At 41.4% G+C, this 17,998-nt stretch overlaps 1 protein-coding gene across 7 annotated transcripts; it reads left to right on the top strand.

Moving 5' to 3' along the window:
- The first annotated feature begins 5,668 nt into the window (after positions 1 to 5,668).
- Positions 5,669 to 17,564, top strand: b3galt2 (UDP-Gal:betaGlcNAc beta 1,3-galactosyltransferase, polypeptide 2). 7 transcript variants are annotated; one of them, XM_034699764.1, is made up of 2 exons: positions 5,669 to 6,460; positions 15,171 to 17,564. In XM_034699764.1, exon 2 carries the CDS (start codon positions 15,523 to 15,525, stop codon positions 16,855 to 16,857), a length of 1,335 nt encoding a protein of 444 aa, XP_034555655.1. In that variant the 5' UTR covers positions 5,669 to 6,460; positions 15,171 to 15,522; the 3' UTR covers positions 16,858 to 17,564. The 7 variants fall into 7 exon arrangements, with proteins under 7 accessions (XP_034555655.1, XP_034555661.1, XP_034555667.1 ...); XM_034699770.1 differs by having other exon boundaries at positions 5,669 to 5,833; XM_034699776.1 differs by having other exon boundaries at positions 5,669 to 5,827.
- The last annotated feature ends 434 nt before the right edge of the window (positions 17,565 to 17,998 follow it).

Raw genomic sequence — 17,998 nt, forward strand, 5'->3', positions numbered from 1 at the left:
AAAGATATTCACAGAGACATCCCTGCCTGCACTTGAGGCTTCGCCACAGGATATTGCAACTGCACTCTTAAAGAGAAGCAATAACAGCTCGCATTTCATCTGAGACTGCATTTCTTAAAAGGTGAAGCGTTGAGATAACAAACCTTTTCTCCTCCAGCAGCATTAGAGAGAAAAGAGAAAGTCAAGTGCAACACAACCTAAGGAAGATGCGCCAAAGAAGAGTTGGAACAAATAAAAAACTATTGACTGATCGAATGGGTGAATTTACAGTGTGGATAGGTAGATATTACTGCATTATTTGCCCTGTCAGTTAGCGTTTCTTTTCAGAACTTGCCCATATGGCGAATTGACCATGACTGAAAGCATAGAAATTAGAAATTATTCAAATGTGAGAGGGTTTTCAGGCTGCTATGCAAATGTTGGACCATTGGTGTTTGAACTTATCGCTTTGCACAGAAAGAAACAGAGCTGCTCTTTCTTACTTTTGAAGTGAGTTTGAAACAGACAAAAAATACAATGAAGAAATGTGTTCGCTGTCTGCATTTGCTTTTCCATAGCAGTTATGTTTTTATGAATAGCCCCTCACTTCCTGCCAAAGCACAAACATGCTTTTGCTGAATTTTCACTTTGAGTGTATGAGGCTGGTGTGATAAAAGAAGATCGCATTACAGGAGCTTGAAAACGGTTTCTAAAATATGACTGCAGAGGAATCAGTATGAAATTAAAGCCTTTGGACATTCAACCTGAAATAGTAAGAGTGCATCTATGCTGTGAGAGTTGAGATTCTCATTAAACATCCCAAAAAATCTGTGCAAAAGAACCTTCACAACTATTAAAAATCCTGGATCAAAGTCTGCTTATTTTGCTGTTTAAAACAGTTCAAAACTGTGAGGGTGTGGAGGATCAGGTTTTGATTACCCGCCTCTTTGTACAACAATGAGGTATGTGACAAACAGAGTTTGAAAGCCCTGCACATAACTTTTTAGTCGTCAGAGTCAGAGGAGGAAGCAGAAGAGAAACAGTCATCTCAACCGGTCACTGAATGGTGAGTCACATATTATGTCTCTATCATAGTAAGCAGTTAACATGCACATGCAAAGTTAGATTTGACAAAGAGAAGTGGCATCTCTGCAAACATGCTCAGTAATGGCCCTGTAGTGTTGGTTAAAAAACATACCATCAGCAGCCAGCGTGAAACTCCCTCGGCTGGAAACAGACAACTGCTGTTGACATTTAACACCCCCGGCTGTCAATTGTCAGCCACAGCGGTTAATTTTTATCCAATGACAAAGCTGACGCTTGGTGTAATCCACTCTGCATTATGTTGTGAAAAACTGACCTCACTGTGTCTTTTATCTGACAACTTATAATTCAATATGAAACATTCATCAGATTGATTAAATGTTTTTTTTGTTTTTTTTTATGTACCAGGCATGAACAATATGAGATAATTATATGATGTGTAACAATATGAAGTAACTCACAGTCTACATGTCTTTCTGTTGCTCTTTGTTTTACCATCACATTTAAAAAAAAAGTCAGCACAGGGACATGTCACTATTATGTTGCATCTCCCCTTTTAACAACACTCTTTTTGGGAACCAAGGAGACCAGTTTCTTGCCTGATATAGATAACAGCTGCTTGACAGCCTGCACTCCCCTTTGTTTCATTTTTTAATTGTATGGTGTGCCAAATGTGGGTGACAAGTCCAGACTGCAGGCAAGCCATTTTAGCATCAGGACTCTTCTACTACAGAGCCATGTTGTTGTAATGGGTGCAGAATGTAGTTGACATTGTCTTGCTGAAATATGTAAGGTCTTCCCTGAAGAATTCATTGTCAGGTGGGCAATATGAGCTGCTTCAAAACCATTATGTTTAGCATTAATTGGTGCCGTCCCAGATGTGTAAGCTACCCATGCCTCGGACAGTTATGCATCCCCATACCACCATGGATGCTGGCTTTTGGACTGTGTGCTGATAAAAAGCCGGTTGGTCCCTCTCCTCTTTGGAATGGAGGATACAGCGTCCATGATTTCCAAAAAAAAATCTAATTTTGATTTGTCAGACCTCAGGACGGTTTTCCACTTCACCTCCGTCTATCTTATATGGGCAATGTCCCAGAGAAGTCACCGGCATTTCTGGATCATGTTTATATGAAGTTTACTCTTTGTATAGTACAGTTTAACCTGGATTTGTGGATGAAGTGACAATGTGTGTCAACAGACTATGGATTTTTGAAGTGATTTAGAACCCATGCAGTGATTTCCACTACAGAGTCATCTGTTTTTAAAGCAGCTCCACCTGAGGGCCTGGAAATCATGATTAGCAGCTCTGGTTAACTTGTATGTTTCCAAAGTGCACTATACCTTCATTTTTTTACTTTGACTGACTTTCTTACTCATATAGTCAAGTAAATCTATAATCATAGTAATAAGTAATAAAGTGTAGACATGTGTGCGTTTACAGTACTGTATACTGTACCTGAGGCCAACTTTGTGTGTGTGTGTGTGTGTGTGTGTGTGTGTGTGTGTGCGTGCGTAAGTGTGTGTGTGTGTGTGTGTGTGTGTGTTTCCCTTTGCAGGGCCTCTCTGCATTACAGTAGGAGAGGCAGACGTGGTGTTCCAAGATACTCCCTGAGCACCAGCAATTAATGATGACAATTTAAATTTTGATACGCTGGTCTTAGCCGAAGCAGCCGGGCTCGACGAGTTGAGGAAGTCACCTATCTAATAGATGCCACATGATATTAATGTACAGAGGCGTGCTCCCTCTAACCTGGCAGCCACGGGAAATCAATCACCGCCCCGGCATTACTTTCTTTTGACAAATATGCTCTCACCGGCCAGGTAGCAGAGCTAATGGCCTCCAAAGTATATCTGTCAAAGACACAGACCCTATTAATTATTCAGTCACCTGTGCTGCTATGCTGCGGTGCTAGCTTACAATATTTACAGTGCTGCAAGAGGCTGCTCTCCCACAGGCTTATTGTCCCTGAAGTGGCGAGCAGCTTTTTGCATGAGACATAATTCCATCTGCTCCACTTCTAGAGAGAGAGAGAGAGAGAGAGAGAGAGAGAGAGAGAGAGAGAGAGAGAGAGAGAGAGAGAGAGAGAGTGAGACAGAGAGTGAAGCCGCTTTCATTGCTTATCAAGAAACACACCAGTCTCTGGAGGTACAGGAGTGTAAATATGACTGAAGGCTGATGAAGGGTTTGCATTGTGTTTAAGTCATTAATGAGGCAGGTAGAGTTTCATCATGGAGCTGCTTGTGTAGGGAGAGACTTGCTACTGTCAGCGACCTGGAGCATGTGTTTTTCTGTTTTTTTTTTAATTGTCAGTCTAGATGAGAAAGCATGCTAAATATAGTAGGTAATGGTGGTGTGCATAATGAGGCATAACTAATGTAACAAACATGGCCAAAGGTGCTTTTTTTCTAAGCTACTGTCCACTGAGGAGCAGCGCAGACCGTGTTAAACAAAGAGCACAATGGTGGCAAATCCAGCTGTTACAAGACAACCACCGGCCACCGTGCTCTTTCCGACTTAAATCCCCTATTTTCCGCCCACAGAGGGGGAGCATGGTGGCGGGCTTGGGGAGGAGGGAGCGTGGAGGGGAGGAGGGACTGATGCTGCATTCAAGTGCAGATTAAAAAAACTGGAGGAATGAGTATTGGATTTGTGAATGCAATCCACTTTAAGGAGCGATTGAAGATGCCTCTTGCAAATGTTATTTCTTAGTAACTTGAGGCAGATTTATCACATTTATAATAACTGGAAAAAGTAATATGATAAAAAAAAAACATGGACATGAAGTAATTAGAGTTTTTTTAGTCTTCTTGTTTTGCTTTGTGTACATACTTTCTCTTCTGTTTCTAGTAAGTAAATGTGGCTGGCACAGTCCACAGATGCTCTTTAGTGCCAAAGGTATTTGGACACCAAACGGCACAAACTTTAGGACAAATTTTGAAGATCTGAATCCAAGCATACAGCTGAACGGAGTACTCAGCTGAATTCAGCTGGAAAACAATCTTATTATACAACCATTTGAGCAGATCATTGAAGATCTTCAACACCAAACTGGGAAATCTGTCTCTCTATGGACCAAGCCTTGACAGTGGGGCAATTTTGTGTGGAAACAGAAAGATATTCCCCAGATAGTAGCAACAAAGTTGGCAGAATACCATTATCAGCAGCATAATTGTTGCTGCATTCATTACCCCCTTCACTCAAACTAAAGTCTAAAGAACAAGTCGTGAAAAACAGCCTTAACCTAAGGACTCAATGGTAGGTATAATAAAGTGTCCCCTTTTTGATAGTGTTGAAACATGAATAATAGCCCAACTCTATTGTTGTTCCTAGGAGCAGTGGATCTCAGTCTTCATGGACTATTCAGATAAAAAAAAAACATTTGAAAAGATTGTGTCCTGGATCCCCCTGTCTCATAAAAGAAGGAAGGAAGGAAACGTGGTCAGCACAGCAAAACATTCTGTCATTGAGATATACTCTGTTATTATAAGCCCCTTTCATTCAGCCTGTTCAAGGTGGGACATATCAGTTCCTGTAACAATGTCATGGAGATTGCTTGAGTCTGCCATTATTTGGACAATGTTATTCAAAATGAAAAGAAGCTTTGCTTGAGTCTACAAATCTGCAAAGAAAGATAAAGTATCACATTCAGTTGTTGTTGCGCTCGAATGATGCAGCTCTGTTACATGTAACTGTTGTCGCCATCCATTTGATTGTGTCCTGCAACAAACACTGAAATGCTATTTAAGATCATGCACCTGGGCACCAATACTATGCCGATGAGTAAGAATTTGTAAAAGCACAGAGGCGTAAGGGCAGCAGAGCTTCATTACAACCCTGTTGCAGAATCACAGGATAAAAAGGGTGAGAGTAAAAATAGCAAGGTGCACCAGGGAGCCACTTCAAGGATCCCTGGGGCTCCCCCATAACCAGTGATATGATTAATGTATGGCATATTTAAGGGCTTATACGTATATATTCATGACACTCTCCTTGTTTTTGTTTAGAAAAAATGGCTTACATTTGAATAACCTAAATGATATAAGATTTAAATGCTAGATTTTAACAACTTAATTCAAAAAGGCCATGAACTTCTAAAACCTCACACAAAGGCAGTTTAATGAAGGTCTTTGAGACATCTTTATAGCTGTTCGTGTAAAAAAAAAAAATGCAACTTAATTTTTCTTTTTGAAATGTTCAACATATTTTACACTCATAGACATAACATTTAAAAATCCCCTAAATTCATTACCCTATTGAAATAAATCTAGATGTAACTTTATTATTTAGGCCTATGTATAACAATGTATTTGTACAATACAGACTGAGATCATCAGTCACTTGTTTAGTGTCTCTTCTAAATCAGTCTCTTAAGATAGTATAATTCGCAAATTCCAGTATAATGTTGCTCACTGTGAGTGGAGAAACACTAGATAGAAAGAAAAGTATACTCGTTTAACAGCACGACTGTTCCTTTAGCGAGCTTTAATTATACTGTATGTGTTGCAACACATTTTCTGCTGGGGCGTGTTTCTGTCAATGTGAAAGTGTGTGTGTTGACGAGGGGGATCTTTTTTGCCCACCCCCAATGAACGCAACACGAGCGTCTAACTGGGTCACGTGAGATGCTCTGATAATAATGCAGTGACGTGTAGAGTTCCGTCAGTGTAGCGGTGTCTGTCGGCCAGCCTGCCCCAGCCAACGGCAGCCTTGCCCGGCAAAGAGATCCAAGAGGGGTCGGTCCATGACGGAGCGGAGGAGAAGAAAAACAGAAAGGAGTGGACAGAGGACCGCAGCGTGGAGGTGAAGGTACACGACTAGTTGTTTTGGTTTTGCCTTCAGGACTCGGGGAGCGTGTTTTGGCAGTGATGTGACTCTAAGGTGGGAGAGGATATTTTTTATTTTGTTTTGGTCCTTTTCTGCGCTTACACTGAGCATTCAGCTGAGGAGCATCGTGGAAGAGCAGCCGCACTCCTGCTGATCTGCCGCCGCTGCTCTCCCCTCCGTCCAGCGGATAAACGTGTGTGGATGCTGTGGTGTTTTCTGCATTTTTGCATTAAATTACACACCTGGAAAGGTGGAAAAAAAAAACTACAATAAGATCAGGGAATAAGCGAGGGGAAGCAAGAAATGTTTAGTAAGTTGTGAGGCTGTGGTGTATAACGGACACAAGGAGGAGACGCTGCAGGAGCAGAACCCAAAACCTGCAGGTTTGTTGAGCCTGTGGGGATGAGGACGAGCAGGGACGCAACGCATCCAAGGTGTCAGTGTTATTAGAGGAGGGGGAGCGGCAGGAGGAGAGGCATTAGAGCACAGATTGTCCCCCTTCTAAGGAGGCGGTGATGGCGGGTGAAGGCACCGGGGTCCTCGCATTCCGACAGCCGACCGCAGCCCTGAAAGCAGCCGCAGCAGCAGGAGCAGCATGAGGAGGAGGAGGTACGCAACACTGCACGTCTCATCAGTCCTCTACATCCTCATTATTCATTTAGCCTTCCCCGCCCTCCTCTACCCTCCATTACATCCAGACAGCCACCCTTCCCAGCCGCCTTGACTAGTACCCATCCATCCATCAATCAATCCATCAATCAATCCACCCAGCCCCTTCCTCTTCCTCCCTACATCCTGTATCTCCTCTCCATCAGGCACTATTTTGGACCCCCAGTGGTTTCCTTAAGTGTTGCAGTGACACCCAAGGACCCCTGAGGGCAGGTGTTCTAGACAGGTGTACCACTTGAAAATGAAAAATACTTAATCCCTTTACTTTACTCCCTATGGAAGAAGGATGAGCGTTACTTTTATTTCACCTTGCCCAGAGCAGAGGTAATTTTCTTCCAGCAGCAGTTCCTACAGCTACAATTACTGTCATCAAATAAGGGTCAGCTACCTTTACTGTATTCATTCCTTCAGGTTTAGGAAACCCCTTTCTTAGACCTGCCAAGAAGCCAGGCCAGGGAGTTCCCATTGATCCAGTTCAATTAACAGCGCTTTTTATCCACTTCATCACGTCCAGCTGCCTGAACTATTTGGCACTGAAACCCGTGCATGCTTAGGGATATCTGCTAACTGCTGAGATGGACATTAGAAAAAACAGCAGCTAAGCTCACCATCTGGGTATTCACTTTGCCCACTGGACCATGAAAATTTAATAGGGTCTAATTTTCAAACCGGCTCATAATTTATTGCTGTGGTGTCAAAGCGATACCCCGAAAAGAGTCGATGAAGAGAAGGCGATGGCCGAGCTTTATCAACGGACTTAAACGGAAATACTTCAGGAATTATATCCAGCTGTAAAAGTTGGCAGCTGCACTGTATGAAGGGTTGGATCCCACACACTCGCAGAAAGGGAGAAAATAACTGTCATATAATATTTACAACAGCCGTAGAAGCTGCCAAAGCTTTATTTCCCGGAGGTCTCCTGTATTTGAGCTTTAAGAGGCTAGTTGATCCTTTGTCACAGCCTTTTTAAAAGGATAAATTAATCTAAATGCAGCACTGTACATTCACATTATATGGCTTTAATGTGTGTGTTAAAGGGTCCTTTCGTATAAAGCTCTAACAATATTTCCTCACTAATTTCTAACCTTAAAGTGTTATCTGGGAATGCTGCCTCCACTTCAACATGAAGTTAAATCTGTAAAAAGTGTTTCTCATCATTATAAATCAATTTAGAGTTTGTGTAATTGTTGCCCAAAATTGTGAAAGTAACATTTGAGTGTTCAGTTTTCTGGTCCAAAACCAGAGGATATTTAGTTAATTGTCTAAGCGCTTTAAAGCAAAGCATTAAATCCTCTTGATACAGAAGCTAAACTGGTGTTTTTAATACTTGTGCATTAAAAATGACCAAAACCATTTAAGAATTAGTTTCTGATAATTCCATCAAACAAAAGGATTATTGGTCATTTCGTTTCATAGCATTCAACTACAAAATGTCTTATTTCATGGATGTCACATATGTCACCGGGAGCATTAGTTTCTATAGTTTTCTGTACCTTCCTTTATTGTGTCGAGGTAGAGGCAGAGATCCCAAAGGTAGTCTGAACTGGAGAAAATAAAACTGTCCGCACAGTAAGGTACCACCAGAAAGAGAGTGTGGCAGAAGTAAGTGAGAAAATATGTTTCTTTCATTTGTAAATTGAGTGAACTGACCCTTTAAGGATCAGATATGACCCAGATCTGACCATCCTCTAGTGATGAGGAGTACAAAAAACACAGCTGCTGGCCGTCTAGTGTCACTCATCTACTCTGCTAGACTTAGAGAGACCACAACCCTTCCTCTCCCAGCGGTCCTATCCTAGTTGAGTCACACATACACCAGGTCATTCCCCTAAATACAGTTTCTGTCTTTTATTTGGACTTTTTCTTAGATAGAAGTTTTCCTCTGGTCAAAGTGAACACACAGTCAGTGAGTGAATTATTCAAAGGAACAGTAGGGCATTGTTTGTGAAAGAAAACAGCTGTTCAATTTTTGTTATCTAAATGTAATGCTTGAAGTATCACAAATGTATTGCTTACATTGTATTTAGTTAGTGGCCTAAATTTCAGTCAGATCATTCAAAACCTCCTGTAATGATACTATTTACATGACCTAACGTAGCCACCCTAAGCAGCCAATTGAAAAAGATCACATTGGAAGGAAAACCTATCATATGTACACTTATGATAGCAAATACTCAATACTTTATGCCATAATTTTATTATTTATCATAGCCCAATTGTTTCTAACCAGGGCTACTTGGATATATATGCTGTTTTCAGAGGGTGAAAATCGCAGGATGATTAAAAGCTTTTACATTTGGCCACGTGTTGTGGTTGTGTTGGAAATGTATTATCAAGCAGAGAACTTGGTAATGGATTAACACTCCAAAGATATCCATCCATCGGTACACCTATGAGCAGGTCAGTTCTAATGCAAAGATCCATAAAAGTAAATGCTAAACAGCTGAAGCCAAAAATGTTTCATAAATAGTTGAACAAATAAACTCCAAGTGATCAAAAATCATGCAAATAGTCTGAAGTGGCCAAAAGTTGTGGGAAAATTATAAGCGGACTGAAGATGCTGTAAAGGTTAGATTAAAGTTAGGGGTAAATGGATGGCTAACATCAAAATGTTCAAGAAGTTAGCTAAAAGTTGTTGAAAAAAAGATAGCTAACTTTAAAATTCTAAAATAGTTAGGTTTTAATTGTGGATAAATGATTAGCTAACAGCAGCATGTACCAAACGGCTTAAAGTAACTGGTAAATAGTTAGCCAACATGTATTCATGACTTACACGTTATTTTAGTATTAACAAAAGCTAACAGCAGATTTTCAGAAATTTAGCGTCAAGTACAGTTAATGGTTAGTTAACTGCAAAATCTTTCAAAAGTTGATGAATAAATAATTAGCCAGAAGTAATGGAAAATAACTCCTTTATGGTCAAATGGTTGAATAGTTAGGTAAAGGTTATGGATTCATAGTTTGTTTACATGATCAACTTTGATAAAAGAAACACATTCAAAGTGAGCTAATGTAAAAAAAGAAAACAAGTTGAACAGTTAGGTAAAGTGATGAATAATAATGTTAAAACTGGTGAATTAGTATGATTAAATTAATGTTGTTTTTTTTTGCTAATACATAATTGTTAAAATTAATTTCCTATTCCTGTAGTTTTACAGATTCAAACCTCCCACCCCAACCAACAGGAGTTATTTATTCAACAGTGCGTATTGCTCAAGAATATGAGGCCCATATATCTCACTTGGGCTGATGAAATCAGGACCATGAGCTTGTCAAAAAAATGGATTGAATGGCAGTGAAAGTCAGGAGGAGGAAGAGTAACAACAACTCCCTTCCTCTCTATTTCACTTGTTTTCTTTGCAGTCTTTGTGAACTCTTCACTGCAATCAGATGGAAAACAAGAGTCAGAAAATGACAGATTGTTGAGTAAGAGATCAGCTGAACGAGGGCGAGGAAAGTGACCAGGACAAGGAGGGATTAAGATGAGGCCGTAGATGCTCAGAGGAGAAAGCTGTGGACTCAACTGCACCTTCTTTACTTTCAAGTGACTGCTCAGAACAAAGCCGGGGACTGAATTCCCTAGAAGATGGTTTTAGATAAGATAAGCCCAGCATGACCTCGAGAGAACAAAAGCAGATATGAAATTCTTAAAACGCTGCTGTGCAGGCCAAGCCACATTGGCAGAATTTAGATTCAGTGTCTTGCTAGCGTAAGCTATACAGTAAGAATGCTTATGATTACTGGTCCCAGAGAGAGAGTGATAGAAGACAGAGTTATCTTTAAGACAAAAACATTTCTTCAGACTTCACTGTGATGTTTGGCTCTTTGCTTGAATCTTAACAATGAAGTGCCAGGGCAGAGTCTCAAGTTAAACATTAACAGAACTGTAGGCATCATCTCTGGGCAAAGTGCGGGCCATGTTCATAATCTTTATATTGGACTATGATAAAGCAATAAACAGACCAACTTTTATATGACTGATCTGAAGATAGTGTAGTTCTCTTAAAGTGCAGTACTCCAGGTTTGTGACCAATTTAATGCTTAATAAAACACAAAAGCCTATTTTATAACCTAGAAAACATTTTGATTTGCTGCAGAACAGACATTGACCTTAACTCCCTACATCATAATTGAAAATCTTACCAAGTGGTGACATGAAATCTCTGACTCAACATGTATCTTCTACTACTTCTGAAGTGCCAGGGCAGAGTCTCAAGTTAAACAGTAACAGAACTGTAGGCATCCTCTCTGGGCAAAGTGCGGGCCATGTTCATAATCTTTATATTGGACTATGATAAAGCAATAAACAGACCAACTGTTATGACTGATCTGAAGATAGTGTAGTTCTCTTAAAGTGCAGTACTCCAGGTTTGTGACCAATTTAATGCTTAATAAAACACAAAAGCCTATTTTATAACCTAGAAAACATTTTGATTTGCTGCAGAACAGACATTGACCTTAACTCCCTACATCATAATTGAAAATCTTACCAAGTGGTGACATGAAATCTCTGACTCAAAATGTATCTTCTACTACTTCTGCAGTTTCTTACCGTACATTTTTTTGATGCTCTTTTATTATCTTTTTTGTCATCTGGAAAGTAAGCTATGTCCTATGTACCGATGTGACAATCGTATCATAAATGGATTTACCAGCAATCGACCGCTTGGCTGCCAAAGCATGCTGTTCACCCAGTAAAGATAACGAGTCTAGCAGCGTCACTTTTTTGCAGCTTTTCTTCCTTCTTAGATCTTGATCATACAGATATTTTAATTTTGACTAACCAACTAAACGCAAGAAAACTCTCAGGAAACAGTCAACATTTAGCACATGTTATGTTACATGGACGAAACATGGTCTCGCAGAGTCTGTGGGTAATCGATGTTGAATTTGTTTGCTGAGTGTGGCTAGAGTTAGCAGAGCTAGCACCACAGGCCTTCAGTCCTACTTGTCCAGATTAAAGCCCTTAAGCCTGTGCTGGTTACATATTGTAATTTTTTTTACTGATTAGTAATTTTGTTGCTGACTAGTGAGGGTGTCCACGTTTAATCGTTTAGTCGAATGAAAAGGCACATTCCAGATTGAAACAGATTTCAAATCTCAAACATGGTGTAAATGGGTTTAATAGTGGTGTACGTGAGGGTGGAGTTAGTATTAAGCACCTTTTATGTTGGGTTAAATAACTGATAGCAAACAACAGAGTTAGAAATAGGTGTATGACTATTAACTACAATGGTGAAATAAATCTTGCAATCTGTGACACAGTTAAGAAGAGAACTATGCATACAACAGTAATGCTGTAAAGTGAAGTGCACATATAATAATAATAATAATAATAATAATACATTGTATTTATATAGTGCTTTTCAGTTGAATTATTCGTCCCCGATGATATCATGAGGTAACTAACTGATTCACTAATAATTAATAATCATTTGTTGCTCTTTCCAGCAAACTGCATGTCCTGCTATGTGTTTAGCATCCCCTGTTATATTGGGATTTGCTGTTTTGTTTTTCTAATGTAGTGGCAAACATAAAAAACGAATGTTTTAGACTGTTAGTTGATCAAGAAAGCAAGTTGGAAATATCTTTGCACTGAAGACAAAAGTATTTTTCACTGACAAAGTAATCCTTCAGTTGATTGATGGTATATTATATGGTTGAAGCCTTGAGAGATATGGTCCCTTACAAGCCACAGCTACTTTGAATTCATTGTTGAGGTAGAGTTTTTTTTCTCTTTCCTCTTGCTCAAAGAACTTTTCATAATTTCTTCTTTACTCTGATGAAAGAAATTGTACTTAACCCCACTTTAGCATTAAAATAACTCATGAATGTGATGGTTGAATGGGTTTTATTCCTTCAAGGCAGTGTTACTACCATGGACAGGGACCTCACTCAGCCACAGAATCATTCAGGCCTGTTACTAAAGCATGTTTTAAACCTCTAATTTCAGTGAACAGCCACTCTTAAGGTCTCACAAATGGCAGCCATACTTTTCTTGAGGAAAATGTGTCACTTTCTCGAAGTGGACTATTTGACTGAATGAAGGTTGTATACTCCTGACATCAGGAAGGCTCGTTTTGCATGCATTCTACAGTGTGGAGGCAAAAATGGACAAGGTCCTTTATTGTAGGCATGGAAACAAAAGAAGTAAACCATAGTGAATGTAATTTATACCTTGCTGTACTTTTCCCTGCAACTGTGTATGTTTTTGCACTAAGGCTTGAGCTGATGTGGTGACAGGGACAACTCCATAATGTATGCCTAGTATGTCACTGTGTCATTCCCAAAGCCTTCGCTCAGATTATTGACCGCTGCAGAATCGCTGGGGCTTCAATTAGTGCTAGTGTAACTAATTGGCTTCCATAGAAGTGACATTGATGGGAGGCAAGAAAATGAATTAATGAGGAGAGGTGTTGGCACATTAAATGGAACTGTTAGGAAGTTAAAATTGATTTCTGATCTCCCAAAGAAACTGGCATTTTGAACAAAAACAAAAAACAAAATGAAAAACAAAGCTACACACTCGATCACACATAGCCGTCTCCTGGTAAGTGTGTGGGTGGGTGGGTGGATGTGAGCGTGTGTGGGCATTCACTTCATGTGTGTTCATTTGTATTTATGTGCCCTTCTGTGTGTGCTCACTCCATCAGAATTCATGTAACTAGATGTTCATTTAGTTGACAGCAGAAATCTCTCAAGCGCTGGATATGCTTCGATGTAAAGTATGTTAACCTTTAAAACAAAGCCCGCCCTGGCCCCTCTCATTCTCCTGTAATTGCTTGCGCTGGGTAAGCACACTCGCCTGAAAAGGTTATCGTGTTCCTTGCCAGTTGTCATGATGAATGAGCAAACATAGCTGGAAATGAAAATTGGAAGTTTAGAAAAGCAGAATGTTGCAAACTCGACAGGCATGTGGCATTCGCACAGGATAATACTCTGTTGTTTGGTGTCTGCTAATGGAAATGGAAAGGCTGGCTAACATGTTAACGAAACGGCCTTGCAGGCAGTCAGTGAATCTATCACACTGAAGGAGGAAGGGTGGATTCAAGACTTGCACTGCTGCAACACTGATATTCACTAGAGTCTAACCAAGAAGTCTGTGCTGGCACATTCCTTCTTATCTGCTTACGTGCGTGTGCGAATACGAACAGCAATTATGATGCATGTGTCTAGTGTGGATATAATTATGCATGATGTGCCCATGTATCCTTCCTCTGAGGCTTTTGACACAAGAGTCATTACGAGTGCAATATTTTTGTTTTGTGTATCATAAATTCAGCCTTGTGTTAGATTTGATGTAAGTGGGTCTCTGGACACAAAAAAATGATAATGTGTGCAGTTTTTAGTGTGCATATGGTTATGTGCATTACACAGTAAATGTTTGTGCTTGTGCAAACTGATTGTGTGCCTTGGTGAGATGGAGAATCAGTGGTGCTTACGTGATCTCCTTTGTGCCTCCTTCTGGGCACGTCTCCCTGTGGGCAACAGATGCAACCATTCAAGTCACATTTTGTCAGCAGTGCTGCATATTTGTGTGTTATGTGCGTGCCCTGTTTTCATGCCTGTTTGTGGTGAAGGATAGAGCAGCCTGGGTGGTCTCAACTAGACGGTAGGCAGCATTGATAAGCTAAAGGTGGAAGGTGAATGGCAGGTGAAGGCTGTTATCGCCAGAGGCTTGCTCCGGCTTCAGCACCACTGCCTGCTGGACCCTGAAAACTCATTCTGACAGATGCATCTCCTCCCTTGCTGTCGAAGCATGGTGGGGGGCTGATGACACTCACTCACCCAAGCGGCTCAGAGTAGGGTTAGCCGGCACCACGTTGAGCAAACCTGCAATTTATACTTGTGCCCCAGGCATTAAGCTGAATAATGACATGCAAGAGGCATCCACCATCTCACTATGCCAAGCACCAGACAGCTGATAGTTTCCTTAAAGAACTTTATCAAGTATTTTCTATTCTGTACTATTTTTAGGTCTCAACTGCAACATGAGTTTTTGATGATCAGGGAATCATCTCATTTTCTATCATTGTGGCCCATTTAAGTGAGTTGTTTTTACAGTGAGATTGATTCATTCAAAAAAAAAAAGTGAATTATGATGTACAGCAGCATCAAGACGTACATCTGTGTGTGCCTTTTTTCAGTTATGCTAAGTAATTTTGAAGTAGAAATCTTCCCTTCACCCACAGTCATGCTCAGAATATAAGTCTAAATCTACCATTTCTGCACATCCACAAAGTCAGCAATGTTTTATGTCTCAGTCCAATCAGAGATTTTATTATAGTGCCATGTTTATTAAGCTCCACCTATTGCAAAATGTCGTCACCTTTTTATTTATCTAGCTCCACACTTTCAAAATGTGAAGTCAGCTTACCAAATGCATCATTGAACAGAGTGGAGACATCATATACTGGAAGCCATAATTGGGACTTTTAACATGTGCATAACATTAATTCTTGATTACAGTGATTGTGTCAAAACAAACCATGAATAAAATGATTAAGAAATAACCTCACTTGTCTCCACAAATGGAAAAGATAACACATCTGCAGCTCATACAACTGACATGTGGCTCAGTGCCAGAGAAAGGGAGGTGCTTTTTCGGAATGCTGCCAACACTGTTTTCTCTGTTTCTGTTTCTTTTCAGATCAGAGAGAGCAAACACAGAGGAGGTGACCCTTATCATACCCTGAAGGAGACGAGACAAAGAGCATGATCTTGTGTTTGTCCACTGTGCCAAAGAAGAGCCAGGGAGACGCCTCCATGGCCAGAGTAACATTGCCATCCTAGCTCCATCAGGGGCCCTTTTAACCCTTCTACAAGCTGATCTGGGGGGCTCAAACGTTCCCCTGACTCCACCAGGAGGCTCGCTCCAACTCAACTGCCAGCTCAGATAACCCTCTGACTGTTGGCAACCACATGTTTGAGGTGACTGTATGTGACCGCCGCCGCCGCCCATTCTCGAGCAGCAGCAGCCTCCTGCGACCCCGATCTGCACCATGCAGTGGAGACGGCGGCACTGCTGTCCCATCAAGATGACCTGGACCGTCAAGCGTTCGCTCTTTCGAACACATGTGGCCGGACTCCTCTCGCTGGCTCTGCTCTTCACCCTCTTCTTGTTTTTCAGCCACCAAGACTGGCTGCCAGGGCGCAGTGGGCCCAGGGAAAACCCGCTGGCCTACACCGTCAGGGGCTTTCGCAGCCCCAAGGGAGAAGCAAACCAGAGCAACTCTCTGAGGAGCCTTTGGAGAGAGACAGGATATGTTGCACCAAAACCTCTGCTCAACCTCAGCTCTCAGCAGTCGGATGGAGCAGCAGGGGATGCAGCAGGAGGAGGGGGAGGTGGTGGAGGAGGAGTCGCCAGGATGGGAGTAATGGGGCTTGGGGACACCATGAGCACTAACAACAGTTTACAGAGGGAGATGGGTGTTGGTGGGAGGCTCAGCGCTCAGCCATACCGCTACATCCTTAACGAGCCCAACAAGTGTAGGGACAGCACACCCTTCCTTATCCTCCTCATCGCTGCAGAACCGGGCCAGGCAGATGCCCGCAACGCCATCCGTCAGACATGGGGGAATGAGAGTGTAGCAATGGGGCTGGGGTTTGTCCGTCTCTTCCTTCTCGGCACAGGAAAGAGCTCGGACACTTTCCTCCAGAGCAGCATCGAGGAAGAGAGTCATATCCACCATGACATCATCCAACAGGACTATCAGGACACCTACTACAACCTGACCATCAAGACCTTGATGGGTATGAACTGGGTGGCAACGCATTGCCCGCATGCCACTTACGTGATGAAGACAGACAGCGACATGTTTGTCAATACCGAGTATCTCATCCAAAAGCTGCTGAAGCCCGAGTTACCTCCAAAGCAGAGGTACTTTACGGGCTATCTGATGAGAGGCTATGCACCAAACCGAAACAAGGACAGCAAGTGGTACATGCCACCAGAGCTGTACCCGAGCGAGCGTTACCCAATATTCTGCTCAGGCACTGGGTACGTGTTCTCAGGGGACATGGCTGAGCTGATCTACCAGGCCTCTCTCAGCATACGCAGACTGCACCTGGAGGACGTTTACGTGGGGATCTGTCTGGCCAAGCTGCGCATCGACCCAGCGCCCCCTCCCAATGAGTTCCTCTTCAACCATTGGCGGGTGTCTTACTCCAGTTGTAAGTACAGCCACCTGATCACATCCCATCAGTTCCACCCCAACGAACTCATCAAGTACTGGAACCACTTGCAGACCAACAAGCACAATGCCTGTATTAACCTAGCCAAGGAAAAGAACGGCAGGTACAGACACCGAAAGTTTCACGGAGAGAGGCCTCCTTGACGCATCCTGTGAAGACCACTCGCCTAAAAAAAAAAGGGGAACTGAGCGCACTGTATCTACAGCCGGTGACGGGCATGTTAAACACTATATGGGGAAAAAGCACATTGTTTTTGGTATTGTGTACAGTCAATGATCCAAAATATTTTTTAATTTGAGAAAAAAATGTTAAGTATTGTAAACCTGTTGAGCTATTTCTAAAAGGGAGATTGGGAAACATGTCTGTACAATATGGAGCATGCACAAAACTGCTGCAGCTCAAAAAGTAGTGTTTATGATCATTCAGGTGCCATAGACAGCTGGTAATTTATTCTACACTTAATGTGAGGGCTCTCTTTTAATGGGTAGTACAGTATGTCGCACTCTTCAAATATCAAAAAAAGACACCCGTGTGTTTACACAGACTAATGGAACTGCACATGTATAATGTCGAAAGTTACACTACCTAAATATGAATGAAAGTATCTTTGACGTTGACCAGTTATGCTGCCCTGTTTCTCAGTGTTTACTTTACAGATTTATCAAAGAATAGGACTCTAAAGAGAAGGTTTATGTCATAAACTGTATTTTATTTTTAAAACATCGGCGAGAAAGCACTCAGATTCACGTCAGAGATGACTGAGATTGTATTTTTTAAAGCTTTACATTGAGTATGACTGCACTTGAGCAAATGTGCAATTAATCAATTAAAAATAAATGTATTGAACTCATTTTTGTTTGCAGTTGTGTGTGTGTGTTTGTGATTTATCTGAGATCCTTCTTTGTCATCAAGCACTTTCAGTATAATTTGTTTTGTATACACTGGCCATAGCCAGCAGATAAAGGGCCAGGACTTGAGTCAATGTAACACTCCTTCTATTCATATTGGATCAATAATGTGATGATATAAGCACATTGATATTGAATGTGTGCACTGTTCTTTGAAGAGGTGGTACAAGGTGGTATATACTGAGTTAAAATGTTGGATGTCAGTTCTAAACGTGGGCAAACTTTCATATAGTGTGGCCAACATGTGTTCGAGTAATCCAAGGATGAGACTGCCAGCTGCTCTGAATGTCTGATTCAAAAAGCCATGGGAGAATCAAGCGAGAGGGACACACTTTTCAGTTATAGGGATTTTCTTGTTATCGCCTTTTTAAACTTT

This window comes from Notolabrus celidotus, chromosome 2, assembly GCF_009762535.1.
Source record: "Notolabrus celidotus isolate fNotCel1 chromosome 2, fNotCel1.pri, whole genome shotgun sequence".
In the NCBI taxonomy this organism is placed as follows: domain Eukaryota; kingdom Metazoa; phylum Chordata; class Actinopteri; order Labriformes; family Labridae; genus Notolabrus; species Notolabrus celidotus.

What these genes read in the sequence shown, in the direction of transcription:
- b3galt2 (XM_034699764.1), top strand. Translation starts at nt 15,523, where the DNA reads ATGCAGTGGAGACGGCGGCACTGCTGTCCCATCAAGATGACCTGGACC.